Here is a 14,044-nt window from a genome sequence, read left to right as displayed (position 1 = left end):
TGTTTTTTCAAACTGGTGAAGCTATGTTGATGGTCTTAGCCACCTCTTGTAGCACAAGTTTCTTTTCGGGTCTGTAATAAATTCAATGACACAGGAGGCAAATAACTGTGTGGTTAAGGGTGCAGGCGTGGGAGCCAGAGTGTCCAGTAGGGAAGGCAGCCCCTTGTCTCTCACAATTCAGCTCCCTGAATCGTCACAACTCATTTTCCTTGGCCTCACTTTCCTCATCAGTGTAATGTGGGTAATAGTACCTGCTTCACAGACTGTGGCTGAGGATTGAACAAATTAACACATGTGAAGTGCTTGGGCCAGTGTCTGACCCAGTAAATGATCAACCAATTTTAGTTATCATTGGTAAGTGCAAAAAAATTGTTCACGTAATTGGAGACTCATTCATTTTTAACATAAATCTTCTCTAAAGGTGTTACAAAAACTTCATTTTTCTTTTGTTCATCATATAAAACTTTTTTGAATACCCATTACGTACCAATGCATTTGTACTAACTGCTGGGGACAAACTATACACTTTATATGTATATAAATGATCTGGCCTCAAATAACTTGCCATCTGCTGGTGGAGTAAGGGGAGGGCGCTGGTAGGGCGTGCTCACAAGGACGCAGTGCGATTGAATACGGGCACAGCCCAGGGTTGGAGGTGGAGGGATGCCCAGAGAAGGATAAGGGAACTTTCTAATCTAGATATTTTAAGTGGTAAAAATTTGTAATTAACCATGTTGAAAGGGGGTCTTATGAACACGTGTCTCATCATGCTTACAGATTAATCAACATACATGCCCAGGTGTAAATGTTTCTTGGATATTTGAACCCTTTATTAAAATTACCAGTGATCGTGCAAGTCTAAAAGGCAGACAGACCTCTAGTGGCTTACTACACTGCCTATAGAGCTGTCTGCTTTTAAATAAACTCTTAAACTGCAGAGGTTTAAAAATCACTGGATCAGCTTCTTCAAGAGGGCTGGACTATTAGCTGTTGTTTCCCGGAGCTGCTATTCTGTTTACATTTCTAAGTTTGTTATTTGTAATTTGCTGTGGACAGAGAAATTAGGTAAGCATGTTTATTAGGATTATATGTAAAATCAAATATCACAGATTTAGTAGTCTCACCTGACAGGAAAGTGGAAGCATTTGTAAATGGATTTTCATGCGGTAGTGTGTGGGGTGGACTGTAGTGGTTTTTGGAGGCTGATTTGCTTATTTCCTTGTCCTTAGGTGGCTCTGGTTGCATTTGATGGGATAGTGACTTCTTGGTAATTAAATGATCTAAATTCTACTTATAGTGACAATTTTCTAACAGAAGTTGTGCCTCTCTTCTAATATTTCAGTATGTAGTAGGTTCACTTTTATCCTACTTGTCACCATCTTCATTTTTTATGAGCTCGAATCATATCCTCTCTCATCCTTCCTTGTCTCTATAGTCCTCACACTTAAGTCTAAGGTCCACAGCAGTTTCTCTAACCTATTGAGTTAGTTGATGAGATGGATCATACCTGGCGCACTCCTATCCAGCCTTCAGAGCCCAGCTCAAATACCTACTCTGAGAAACTTTTTCTTAGGATGAATCATCTTTCTCATGCAGAATTGTTTATATCTGTACTTCCATAACACTTTTAATCCTCCTACTGTAACTCTTAATATATGTAACATGTTTATATCTATGTGCCTATCTTCTTAGTTGGACTAGGGCTTTTTTGAGGTCAGGTCCATCCATCTCTCAAAGTGCATTACCAAAAATTGTCACTTGCTGATTATTGATTGCACAAAAAGATGGTGTTTTATGGCTTGCACTCATTTTCTTTTTGATGCTACCCATCATTTGTGACATACCCTACCCAGTCATCCACTCATCCTCCCACCACACAGACATGTGGTCACGTGCGTGTGCATGCACACACCTGTATGTTGAACTCATGCTTATAATATCAAAGGTTAATTTTCTTTACTTGTACTGTTAGGTCCACTTATTTAAAACTTCCTGCATTTAAGAAGCCTTGCTATAGTTGCGGTTTATAACTCTCGATTTTGCATTTCTGTATCTTTTGGAGTGCAGTTTGATGTTGTTGGCTTAGCTGGGAAGGGCTAAGTTCAGGAGTTCAGCTGGACAGGAGGAAGGAGCTGACAAGTACTGTAAATTGTATGTGCTAGATGTCAAATTCCACAATGTGGGGAGAGTTGGCATCTAGTTGTATTTGTCAAGCAGTCATTCCCCTGAAAGCAACATTTCTCTTCGAGGAGTTGCTGTTTACCCATAACGATGTAATTCTGTTGAAGATGACTTCAGCGACTAGTCAGCAGCTCATCTTCCAGACTGAGTCACTCATGGTCCTTTCCTGAAAACTTTAAAGTCTGGAAAAGGGGTGGATTGAGGTAGAACTGGGGGTGGAGTATGAAATTTGTGACCTGGTGTAGGTGTGGAGTTCCTTCCTCTTCTTGTCTGAACAAGGACTTTTCTAAGACAGAGGGAAACAGACCAGTAATCCTAATCTAGGCAGAGGCCCTGTGGAAAAAGTAGAGACCCCAGGATTCTATGGGTAGAGAAACCAGGGTTGAGAGCAGGACCCCACTGGAGCCAAGCTCGGCATAGCATCCTTGCATGTTTCCTGCTTCATTTCCACTCTTCTCAGATTGGTGGTGAAACTGATCACGTCCTAGGTGAGTGAGATAAATCTCCTAAGGGAGAGTGGGCAGGGGAAGGGAGAAGAGAAAGGACACCCGGGTGTTTCACTGTACTTATTAACCTCAGATTGATCCTGAGGGACTCTGAACCCTTTACCCATACAAGGGTTTGTCTTTGTCTAGCAAGTTCTCTGTCTAGTATATAAGCTAATTTACTGCACTTCATCCAAACATCATGGAAGCATAGCTATCTTTGAGTTGTTATTTGTGCAGAACTCTATCAGTAACTTTTAACAAATAAATAGTAGTTCTTTGGAATTAAGACTTCTGTTAATATTTACTTAGTGCATATTTACTGAGCTGCCACTAATGTCAGCCATCAGAGTATATGAAGATAAAAGGTTCACTTAAACAGATAGGCTCAAACTCCAAGTAGCTTACAATCTAGCACAAGAGGGAAAAAATAAATACAAAAAAACGCAGATAAGTGCATAACAAACCACAAGGCAAAGTACAATATAATAGAGGTCATAAAAATTATATTTAATATGTGAGTTTGGTAGAAAAATAGATGATTTTCAGCTGAGGGGAATCAGGGCTAGCTTTATTCAAGATCCTTGTAAAGCTTGGGTGGCCCTGTCAGGTCCTGCTGATTCAACGGCATTCCAGATGTCAGTCAGGTTTAGGATTTCCAGTGTACACAGTGATTCAACATATTTCCATGTTTTCAATCTGTCAGGTAAAAATCCCTTCTACATGTCCAGGTTTCAAGGTAGGGAGACCAAGGGAGACCAAGGGAGACCAAGGCAGGGACAGGGAACAGTGGAGAGATACAAGAGGCAAAGATAGAAAAATGGAAGGAGAGTATGGTATCCAATTCTACAGGTAGAATTGACAAATGTTAGAATGCAGTGTAGTATAAAATCAAAAGAGGAGCATGATTCATGATCAGTGAAATTGGTCGGAGATGGAGACCCTCCATCCACACTCCTTCACTTTACCTTAGACCAGGGGTGTGCGTTTTCAAATTTCTGATATCTTCATTGAATGTGAGGATCAAGGTCAACCAAGACGTTGACTTCACATACATAGTAGCAAATGACACATTAAGCAGCTAATATAAATTACTAAGGGAAAGAATATTTTTAGGTAAGTTGGTTAAGCAATGAAAAACAATGGCATCACATGGAGTGCACCAAAATGCTGTGACTACATCCTTCTTTGTCCTACAGATTGCATTCCCACCTGGAAACTATGGTTTAACAAGCTGCACAGTGCCTTAAACACAGAAGCTGATTAATAATTACCTGCTTGATTGCTTGAATTCTTCATATAATGGTTCTCTAAGTATTGGCCGAGCACTACTCTGACCAGGCACAGTTCTAGGCACAGTAAGGACAGAGCAGTGAACAAAATAGTCTCCAATGGAGCCAGTGTTCCAGTGGAAGATATTAGACGAGAAAAAATAAAAAAAGCAAAAGAAATGCACACAATATGTAAATATCAATATATAATGTTGAATAGTAAATGGATATGAAAAAGTAAAACTGGGCAAAGGTTAGAGTTAAAAAAAATGGGAGTGGAGGATTCTATTTCAGTTAGGAAGGTTGAGGAAGGTCTTTTGGATGAAGTGTCTCTGAGCAAGATGAGAGGAGTGAAGGAGTGAGCCATGATAACTGGAGGAGTGAGGAAGGAATGTACCTGGGGAGTAGCAAGGAAGTCAGTGGAGTAGGAATGAATAATAGGGACCGACCAGGAGAGGGTGGTGAAGAGGATATGGAGATTGATAGCTTCAGAGATGTAGCCAGGAGCTAGACTGAGGATTGGTAGGGCATGCTAAGATTTCTGACATTGCACCAAGTGTGTTGGGGAGCCACTGGTGGGTACCAAGCAGCGGGATGACATGACTGGACTTACATTTGAATAGGATTATCCAGGCTGCTGTTGGGGACAGATTCAAGAATAAGAAGCAGGGTGACAGGAGGCTATTTTGATGATCCTGGGGCATCACGTTGATTTGAACTGGGATGGCGGGAGTGGAGGTGAAATATAGTAGTGAAATTTGAAGTATATTTTGAAAGTACATGCGAAATAATTTTGTGATACACTGAATATATGACGTGAACAATTAAAGTCCAGGGACGACTCCAAGGCTTAAGTAACTGGATGAGTGAACAACTGGTTTACCGGCATGACAAAGACTGGGAAATGAGCAGGTTTGAGAGTGTTGTGTGCTTTTGGACTGGGTTAGTTTAGAATAGCTCTTAGGTGTCTAAGCAGAGCAGTCATAGAGGCGACTTGACACAGAAGGCTGGAATTCAATCAACAGGTTAGAATAGGAGACATAAATTGTGGACTTTTCTGTATATGGCATTGGGCTGACACTGCTTCGTTTCTGGTGTATGACAAAGCTATACTCTGCACCAAGTGCTCGCAATCCACAGATCACACTTCACTGTCCTCTTTAAAAATTATCCTCCCACTCACACAACATAACCTTATTGCTCTATAACATACTTGGAGTTCTCAAGTTCTTTTCTCTCGGGTATTTGAAGACAGTTGAGAATTCTCTGTTCTGTACTCAGTGACCACAGAGACAAATAAATGCACCCCAAAGGTGCCAAGTGAAAAATTTTGGAATATCTCTAAAAGCTAAACTTAAAAAGAATTGAAAGACCATTTTTTAATTTTAATTTTTTATTGAAACTATACTTGGTTTACAAAGTTTCAGGTGTACAGCAAAGTGATTCAGATATATATGTATATATACATTCTTTTTCAGATTCTTTTCCATTATTACAAGATAGTTGAATATAGTTCCCTGTGCTATACAGTAGGTTCTTGTTGTTTATCTATTTTATATATAGTACTTTGTATCTGTTAATCCTAAACTCCTAATTTACCCCTTCCTACCCCCCCCTTTCCTTTTGGTAACCATAAGTTTGCTTTCTAGGTCTGTGAGTCTATTTCTGCTTTGGAAATAAACTCATTTGTATCTTTTTTTTTTAAGATTCCACATGTAAGTGATGTCATATAATATTTGTCTCTGTCTGACATACTTCACTTAGCATGACAATCTCTAGGTTCATCTGAAAGGCAATTTTAAAGAGCTCTTCAGGCTAACTCTCCTATTGGAGGACACATCAAGGTCATCACAACTAATATAGCTTCAAAGTCATTCTGAAACAACTCTGACCTAGTGTAGCCTGGACTCTTTTCTACCTAATATCCCTGAGGTGACTTCAGGGGACACCTTCAGGACATGGTCACTTGGGAAGTTCAAGGAGAATATCCTACAGATATCCATTAATATCACCAAAGAAATTTTTGGGACATACTTGCCTGGGACCCTCCCACCTCCCCCCCATCCTTGGATTCAACTCAAGAGATTCCTGGTGTCTAAAGAGTTTGCATGTTCATAATGAAAGACCTCTTTTGGTAAAGGGTATATTTAACTCTCTGCATGTATGGGTGCGTGGGTAGGGAGAAACATGAGAATGGAGACTTTTCAAGCATTTGTTGTATTTATATCTCTCTCTTCATTTATATAGGTTGAAGCAGGTTGAATGTGCCTTTCACTATTTGCTCAAATTGATAGAATTGCCTCTCCCTTCAACCATTTTTTAGTTGGTGGAGCCATGTTGGCTATTGGATGGCTGTCAGCAGCTGTGGGTGCCCTGTTGTTCTTTATGCGATGTCTGTGTCTCTCTAGCAGCTCTTCTACTTGGGTCCCAGCAGCTGAGAGTGGTTCATCCTTTTTGTGTTCCCCATTGTTCTATATTTTTATGGCAGAGGATGCAATCAAAGTTACAAAGGTATTTTTCCTTGATCCGTTGAAGACTCACTGAGTTAACTGAAGATCATGAACAAGTTTCCCTTTTTCATGGAGAGGTCAGCTTTGGAGGTCACAGACGCTAGGAAATTATGTTTTTATGTGGCTACTCACCATATCAAGGAAGGTTAATCTTCTCTTACCGGAGTTATTTTCCAACAATCAACTGAGAGGATACATCTAGCATTGTGGCCTTCTCCTCTTCCATCCATGTTACTTTGCTGCCTGAGTCACTGTGCATTGTTTATCCAGAACCCACAGCTTTTATGCTGTCCTTCAAATAATAATGTACTTTATCATACTTGGTAGAAATGTATTAGTCATAAATTGAATTTAGACTCCATTTAATTCAAGAATTTAGAATCAAGGTTTAGGATTATCTTATGACTGTGGCAATACACAATCTTGCGCAATGTCATTTTGACAGGTGAAGACTGAGAATGAAAGCATTATCTACAACCACATTTCTTCAGTGTGATAAGTTCCTAGGACGTTCAGGGATTATGATTTCTAACAAAATGTGCTTGCTGCTTGCCATTTCGCCACCAAAACTAAGTCAGTCTGAGGGTGCTAAGTGTTAGAGGACATTTCTGGGAGCTATTTCATCTGGGACCATTTGTAACAAAGCATTCTTGACTTTTTTTACTACCTCCTTCTCTGCTTTCCAACCAGACCAATTTCTGTCAAAAGAGCTGGACCTTTTTTTTTTTTTTTAAACCAAATATACTTCTTACTGCCAAAATGTATACTGGAAAAATTAACTTAAGCTGGTAGTTTATCTTAACCATTTAAGAACAACTAACTAGGGCTCCCCTGGTGGCGCAGTGGTTGAGAGTCTGCCTGCCGATGTAGGGGACGCAGGTTCCTGCCCCGGTCCGGGAAGATCCCACATGCCGCGGAGCGGCTGGGCCCGTGAGCCAAGGCCGCTGGACCTGCGCGTCCGGAGCCTGTGCTCCGCAACGGGTGAGGCCACAACACTGACAGGCCCGTGTAACGCAAAAGAAAAAAACAACCCCCCCCCCAAAAAAAAAACCCATCTAACTATTAATGGTAGTCAGTGCCACCAAACGCACCATGTATTACATATTGTTTTAGGAGGCAGGAGAACTGAGGGGGAAAAAAAAGCATTCAGTGTTTGAGCCGGAAAATCTGGAGTCAGGGAGCTCAAAAGTTCTTCGTTAACAGTTGTGACCTTGAACAAGTTACTTTGCCTATCTGATCCCGGCTCTATGCAGCCAAAAATGACTGCCGTAAGAGCAAGTCGGTTGCGTCAAAGACATCAAAGGGTTACACTAGTGAAAATCACCAAGGCTTTGACTAGACACATTGCACTATATATAAATCTATTGCTTTATGCGTTTACACTGTTCGAATTTAGAAACTACTGCCTGTGCACTGTTTTCGTCTACTTTCCTGCAGGTAAGGTAGTTTATTTTCAGAAAAGAATTGAGGGCACTGTTGCCCTGCCGGAAGATAAGTCCCAGAGAGGTTTTGCGGAGTGGAGTTAACTATAGAGAAACCAGCTGGCTTCGGGGTGCATACAACCGAAATCCGCGGTTGCAGCAACTTCTGCACGAGAGGTGTCCTTTGAGTCCTTTCTCCTACCGCAAGGGTGGAAGAGCACGCCCGCCACAGAACGTGGCACCAGGGTTCACTAGGAGCAACCACTGCAGGAAACGATATTTACAAAGTCACCAGAACGGTTTCAAATAAACCCAGATACTCCCTGCAGGAGGGAGAGGGCGAGGAGGGCAGAGGGAGGATGCAGGTTCCAGAGGCGTCTGTTTTGGGGGCTCTGGAAGGTCGGTGAGAGTACCTTTGAGGGAGAGGGCGCACAGGGCTGGAAGCGGTCTCCTGGGAGCGTCCGTTAGTCCTCGGGGACCACGCGACCTTCCCCTCGACCCCTGCTTAGCCGGCTCGGGCGCGCCCGCGGCGTCAGTCTCGCGACCCCCTTTGCCCTCGCGAGTCTCGCGTTCGATCATCCTGGCCCCTTCCAGCCCCGCGCCGCGGAATCCCACTCGCCCATCCAGTAACGGCTTCTGGACCCGTGGCCTCCGACCCTTCCCCCTCTCCTCCACCCGTCCCCCCCGCCCCCGCTCACAAGAGCTGCAGCGCCGCGCTGCTTGGGGAGGGGTAATCCGCCCCGGAACACACGTGAGCGGCCCTGGGGCGGGGTCGGCGGAGGCGGCTGAGGGATTTCCCCCACGCCCCCAATGCCGGCCCGCGGTCTCCGCACCTCCCCCGGGGTTCGCACCCGGCCCTCCACATCCCCATTCCCGGGAACGATCCTCCGCTCCTCCACACCTACCGCCCCGCTCCAGTTCCCTCCAAATACCTCCCCCCGGCCCATCCCCTCTGCTGCGCCGCTCCTCCCCGCTCCCCGGGTTTCCCCGGCCCCCGCCGTCGCCCCCCCCCCCCCCGCCCCCCAGCGGCCCGGCTCTCACGCGCCGCGGAATTCGGCACCGCCTCCATCAGAGCCGAGCCCGCGGTTCCACGGAGCAGCCGCCGCCGTCGCAGCCGGGCCCTCTGCGTCCCCTCCCCGTCCCGCCCCTCGGCCCCTGGCGCCCTAGGCTCCGTCCCCACCCTCCTCCCGCCCCGCTTTCCTCCCTCCTTTCTTCCTCCCCCCTCCTTTCTCCCTTCGCCTGCAGCCCGAGCCGGGGGCGCTAGCCGGGCTGGCAGGAGGGCGGCGGCGGTGGCCCCACCACCATGAGCTTTGAGGGCGGCCCCAGCGGCAGTCGGCGCCGCGGGGAGGAGAGCGGGGACGCCGAGCCGCCCCCGTCGCCTCCGCCGCTGTCGCCAGGAGAGCCAGCCTCGGTCCCCGCGCCCCCGCGCTACCTGCCACCGCTGCCCGCGCCGCCCGCGTCCCCCGAGCGCCCCGCGGGGCCAGACGAGTCGCCAGCGGAGGTGGTCCCGCGGCGCAGCGGCGCGGAGGAGCTGCCGCCGACAGGGCAGAAGGTGGCCGCGGCAGGCGACTCCGGGGCAGGTCCGAGGCGCCTTCCGGAGACGACGGTCCCGGAGGCGGCGGCGGGGAAGGAGGGCCCCGGGGAGCCGGAGGTCCGCGCGGGTGGGGAGGGAGAGCGGCGGGGCTCCAGCGACCGGCCCGAGACGCGCTCGGTATGCAGCAGCCGCAGCAGCAGCAGCGGCGGCGGCGACCGGCGCTCCGGGCACCAGCACCAGCACCACCAGCCCATCTGCAAGATCTGCTTCCAGGGCGCCGAGCAGGTAAGGCCCGGCGGGCCCCGGGCGCAGCTTGCTGTGGGGTCCGGCAGGGCTGGGCTGGCTCCCGCTCTCGACGGCGCCCTGTCAGCACCACGGACAGCGCCCGCCTCTGGGTTCCTGGGCTGAGCGGTTGCCTGGCGGCTCCTGCGCGTTCCCTTTTCCTTTCCTGTGAAAGCAGATACAATTGTCCCGGTGGCGAATAGTGTTTGCTTTGGGCTACACTTGATTTTTTCTACCTGGTTTTGCAGTTACACATTCCTCAGGTGTTTTAGTGTTAATGCCATAAGTATCTCTTGTGTGAATTCCTTGATGGGTCTGGTTTATACATAGAGACAAACCTGTATTCCTTTTCTACAGGTGTATCGTGAGGCAGATAGTCTTAGAGGACAAACAGGGGGTGAGTCATGTCAAAACCAAAAAGGGCAGGGTCTTTCCTTATTGCCCATTTTGGTGACTCAATATCACTGAGGTGAAAAGCATGTTAGAGTTTTCATAAGAGAACTAAAACTACTTTGACCTTGTGAAAGAAAGAAACACAATTCTAAAATTATAAACTCCATTAGAGGTGCATGCAAACTTACATGCGAGTAATCACGAAGATAACAGGGATAATACATCTCTCTTACAAAATGTGTGGTCTGAGAAAACATTAGGTTTAATATTTTTTAAAGTAAGGAAATTGCATAAGAATATGAAGGCTTTCAGGAATATAGTCCCCTAAGTCAATATTTATGATGCCACAGTTAGAAAAAATAAAAGCATAATGCTATTGCAAGCTACTTTCTGGGATGGCATGCATTTCTTCTTTAGCAATGATTAAGAATAACTGCAGAGGAATTGCATCTGACCGTCCACTTAAAAGTTATTAAAGAGATTTAATAGTACAGCTTTTCCCCTAGGGTATTGGGAGCTGTATCCTGCAGATATTTCGTATGTTGGTAGAACATTTATGTCATAACTCTAAGTAATATCTTTGAAATAGTTTTAAGACTTTAGTTGCATTCCCACCAGAGGTATGAACATTTAATTTCATTTTCTAGGATAGAGTTTGATGCTTGTATCCTTCTGGGTAAATGGCTTTGAAAGAAAAGAAAGCAACTGTTGGCTTTTTAAAATAGAGACACAATATATATTCATACTGAGTTGTTTTCTTTCCAGGGGGAGCTGTTAAACCCCTGCCGATGTGACGGGTCCGTTCGGTATACACATCAGCTTTGCTTGCTGAAGTGGATCAGTGAGAGGGGTTCCTGGACCTGTGAACTCTGCTGTTACAGATACCATGTCATAGCCATTAAAATGAAGCAACCTTGCCAGGTAGACATTTGTGACATTTTTTTCCCCCTGAAATAATGTTGCTAGACATGAGAATATTTGCATATGCTACTTAAGACATTTTATGCAAATCACACTAAAACCAAGATTTAGAATTTGTAGAGATGTGCTTTGAGAAATCTGTGACATTTTTATCTGAGAAACTCAAAAGCCATTTTTATTCAAATGTTCTCCTTTATTTGTTGTTTATTGATGAAATTATACCCATCCTTGTTTCTAAAAGGGCAAGTTGGTACAAATGTCTTACACTCAATTAACTCAATTTTATTCATTAGAAACGTTACACAAATTATTTTGTTAATTTAAGCATTGAAACTCTAAACGGGCTCCATTTACAGAAAATAGATGCACGTAAAGCAAAACTTTACTAGTCTGAAAACTTTGGTTGAACCTATTAGTTCTAATCTGAACAGTCTTTTTACTTAACCAAGCTTTCTTTTTCATATGAGTTTTTTTCACAGTTACATTTTGCCTACTTTCATTCATTGCTCTGTTCAGCTACATAGTGGATGCAGAAGTATTCCCAACAGTTACTCTCAATAATACTACCGAAATTGTATATATTCTTAAAACTTTTAGTGCATAATCACATAATAACATAATGCCCATAACCCGACAAAAGCCCATGGAAAAATAGGCTTTTGGTTTTTTTTGGTATAGTGGAACGGATTCAGGTTCTTGGAATAGACTGGTGGGATGTAAAATAATATTAAGAATGACATCTTAGATTAAAGCAGAATAGTGTGTAGTTGATGAGATCTGACAATGATATGGGACTGAAGTTCAGCAGACATAAAAGAGTAGGTTCAAAACACAGAGGCGAAGGAGATAATGGAAAGAAAAGGAAGAGGGACTTAAAGTTAGGAGGGAAACAGTGATAAGGTCTAGTGTTCTCTATTTCTATTTAAATTACCAAATTTAGTTTGCATTGAGCAATAAAACAGGTGAAATTGTTAGTGATTGCAGAAGGAATCTGGATGCTGAATTAATAATTTAAATTTCATAGTTTTTAGTTTGTGCATCCTTCATATAGTTGCAATTAATTTGCATCTCTGATAGTCACCATTTAAGGCATGACTAGCAGGTATGAAATGAAAGTATGAATTTTCTCAAGCTGATCTCAGGCTTATAAATAATTTGGAAAGAAGATGAATAACTAATGTGGATGAATGATGTTATCATGGTGAAGATAGGCACAAACCTGACATATTTTCTCAGAACTGCTAATTGATTGAACTACTTGGTATCAATTTATTGATCCATCATAGTTCTCTTGAAAAACAGAGGGAGACATGTCCAAATACCAGAATATGAGTAGTATAATTGAATCTGCAATAATTTTATGAATAGAGTATGTGGAGATGAGAAATGGAGAGCTTTGAGGCTCCAGTGAAAATTCCCATGAGAAGTGCTATGGTCAGATGTTCAAGATTGCTAAATATTTCAAAAACTTTAACTTATGGCCACAATATATTAATTCACTTGGGCTGGTTACTTCTGAAGTAAATATAAATAGGTCCTTGATATAATTTTAAAATAGAGAAGAGACAAAGGGTTGGGGCAAAAAATACTAGTTACTAATTCTAATCCTATAGCAAAATGAGTTATTACTGTATTTTGCTTCATTTAAAAAAATCAATAATCATTTTAACAAAAACAGTTCCCGAAGTGTGTATATGATATGACCAAAAAATCAAAAGAAAACAAAAAGCAACCAAAAGCCAAAAACTAACCTGGTATTACTAATACATTTAAGATTAATTTTATTATGACATATGCAAAACCTGCTGTAATCGGTAGCCTGATCTGTTTGTTGCAGTGAACTGCAAAATAATATTTAGAAACAAAACTGATATGAGTATGATGATGGTAGTTCAGATCATGCCTGAGAACATAACTTACCAGGACTGCATTATACGTTTATAAAGCTCAGGACACTTAATGAACAGAAATCAGTTATAAAATCCAAAGTGTGGATTATTATACCTAGGAGTAGTTTATTCTCAGATAAAATGTGACTGATTGGGGCTTCCCTGGTGGCGCAGTGGTTGAGAGTCCGCCTGCCGATGCAGGGGACACGGGTTCGTGCCCCGGTCCGGAAAGATCCCACATGCCGTGGAGCGGTTGGGCCCGTGAGCCATGGCTGCTGAGCCTGTGCTCCGCAGCAGGAGAGGCCACAGCAGTGGGAGGCCCGCATACCACAAAAAAAAAAAAAAAAAAAAAAAAAAAAGTGACTGATTGTCTGACATTTCTATTACTGATGACCCAGAAACTGAGCATTTACTCTGATTTTTGGGTTTCTCCCTTGCTGGTGTGAGGCTAATCAGATTTAGCATTTATCATATTTGTGCTTTTATGGCATGGCAGAGATCCGTTTCCTCATGGCACAGGATCAAACAGGAACCATGTTATGACCCTCCCCTTCACTTTCCATATCCCTTTGTTCTAAGTATAGAGCCCTCCCAGAGCTGTGAGTGGGTGGTTCCTTGGACGTTCAAGAGAATAATAAACATTTACCGAACACTTACTTTGTGCCAGGCACTGTTCTAAGTGCTTTACACATAGTGATACTGATATTTAGTCTTCAAAATAAACCTATGAGGTAGAGAATATTATTATCTCTATTTTATATGGAGGCAAACTGAGGCACAGAATAGTTAAATAACCTCTACTAGGTGCATATCTAGTAAAAGGCAAAGCCAGGATTCAAACAGTCTGGCTCCGAGGTTCATGGTCTTAGCCACTGTGCCCCCACTGGAAAGTGTTCTTTTCAACTTCCTTGTAGCCATCCTGATGTGTCTGGGTCCACCACGACTAATCCTGTGTTATGCTAAGTCAAGCAGGAACTGGTTTCAGCCTGAGTCTCTTTGAGGGTCTAGAAAGGCTTTGACTATCTATTGCTGTATAGTCAAACTACCTCATATACTTAGTGGTTTAAACAACAACCATCATGTATTATCTCTTAAGAGTCTGCGGGTTGACTGAGATCAATGGGGAGGTTGCTGTCCACATGCGGCATCATTCAGAG

At 43.7% G+C, this 14,044-nt stretch overlaps 1 protein-coding gene across 1 annotated transcript in view; it reads left to right on the top strand.

Annotated features, from left to right (window-relative positions):
• Window positions 1–8,921: 8,921 nt before the first annotated feature.
• The window catches only part of MARCHF11 (membrane associated ring-CH-type finger 11), a 119,340-nt gene continuing 114,217 nt past the window's right edge, over window positions 8,922–14,044 (top strand). The window contains exons 1-2 of the mRNA XM_019951045.3: window positions 8,922–9,687; window positions 10,843–10,998. Of these exons, the coding sequence (XP_019806604.1) occupies window positions 9,172–9,687; window positions 10,843–10,998 (672 nt within the window). The 5' untranslated portion in view covers window positions 8,922–9,171. The remainder of the gene's footprint in view (window positions 9,688–10,842; window positions 10,999–14,044) is intronic.

This window comes from Tursiops truncatus, chromosome 3 (genome assembly GCF_011762595.2).
Source record: "Tursiops truncatus isolate mTurTru1 chromosome 3, mTurTru1.mat.Y, whole genome shotgun sequence".
In the NCBI taxonomy this organism is placed as follows: domain Eukaryota; kingdom Metazoa; phylum Chordata; class Mammalia; order Artiodactyla; family Delphinidae; genus Tursiops; species Tursiops truncatus.
This window is presented reverse-complemented; position numbering and strand designations above follow the sequence as displayed.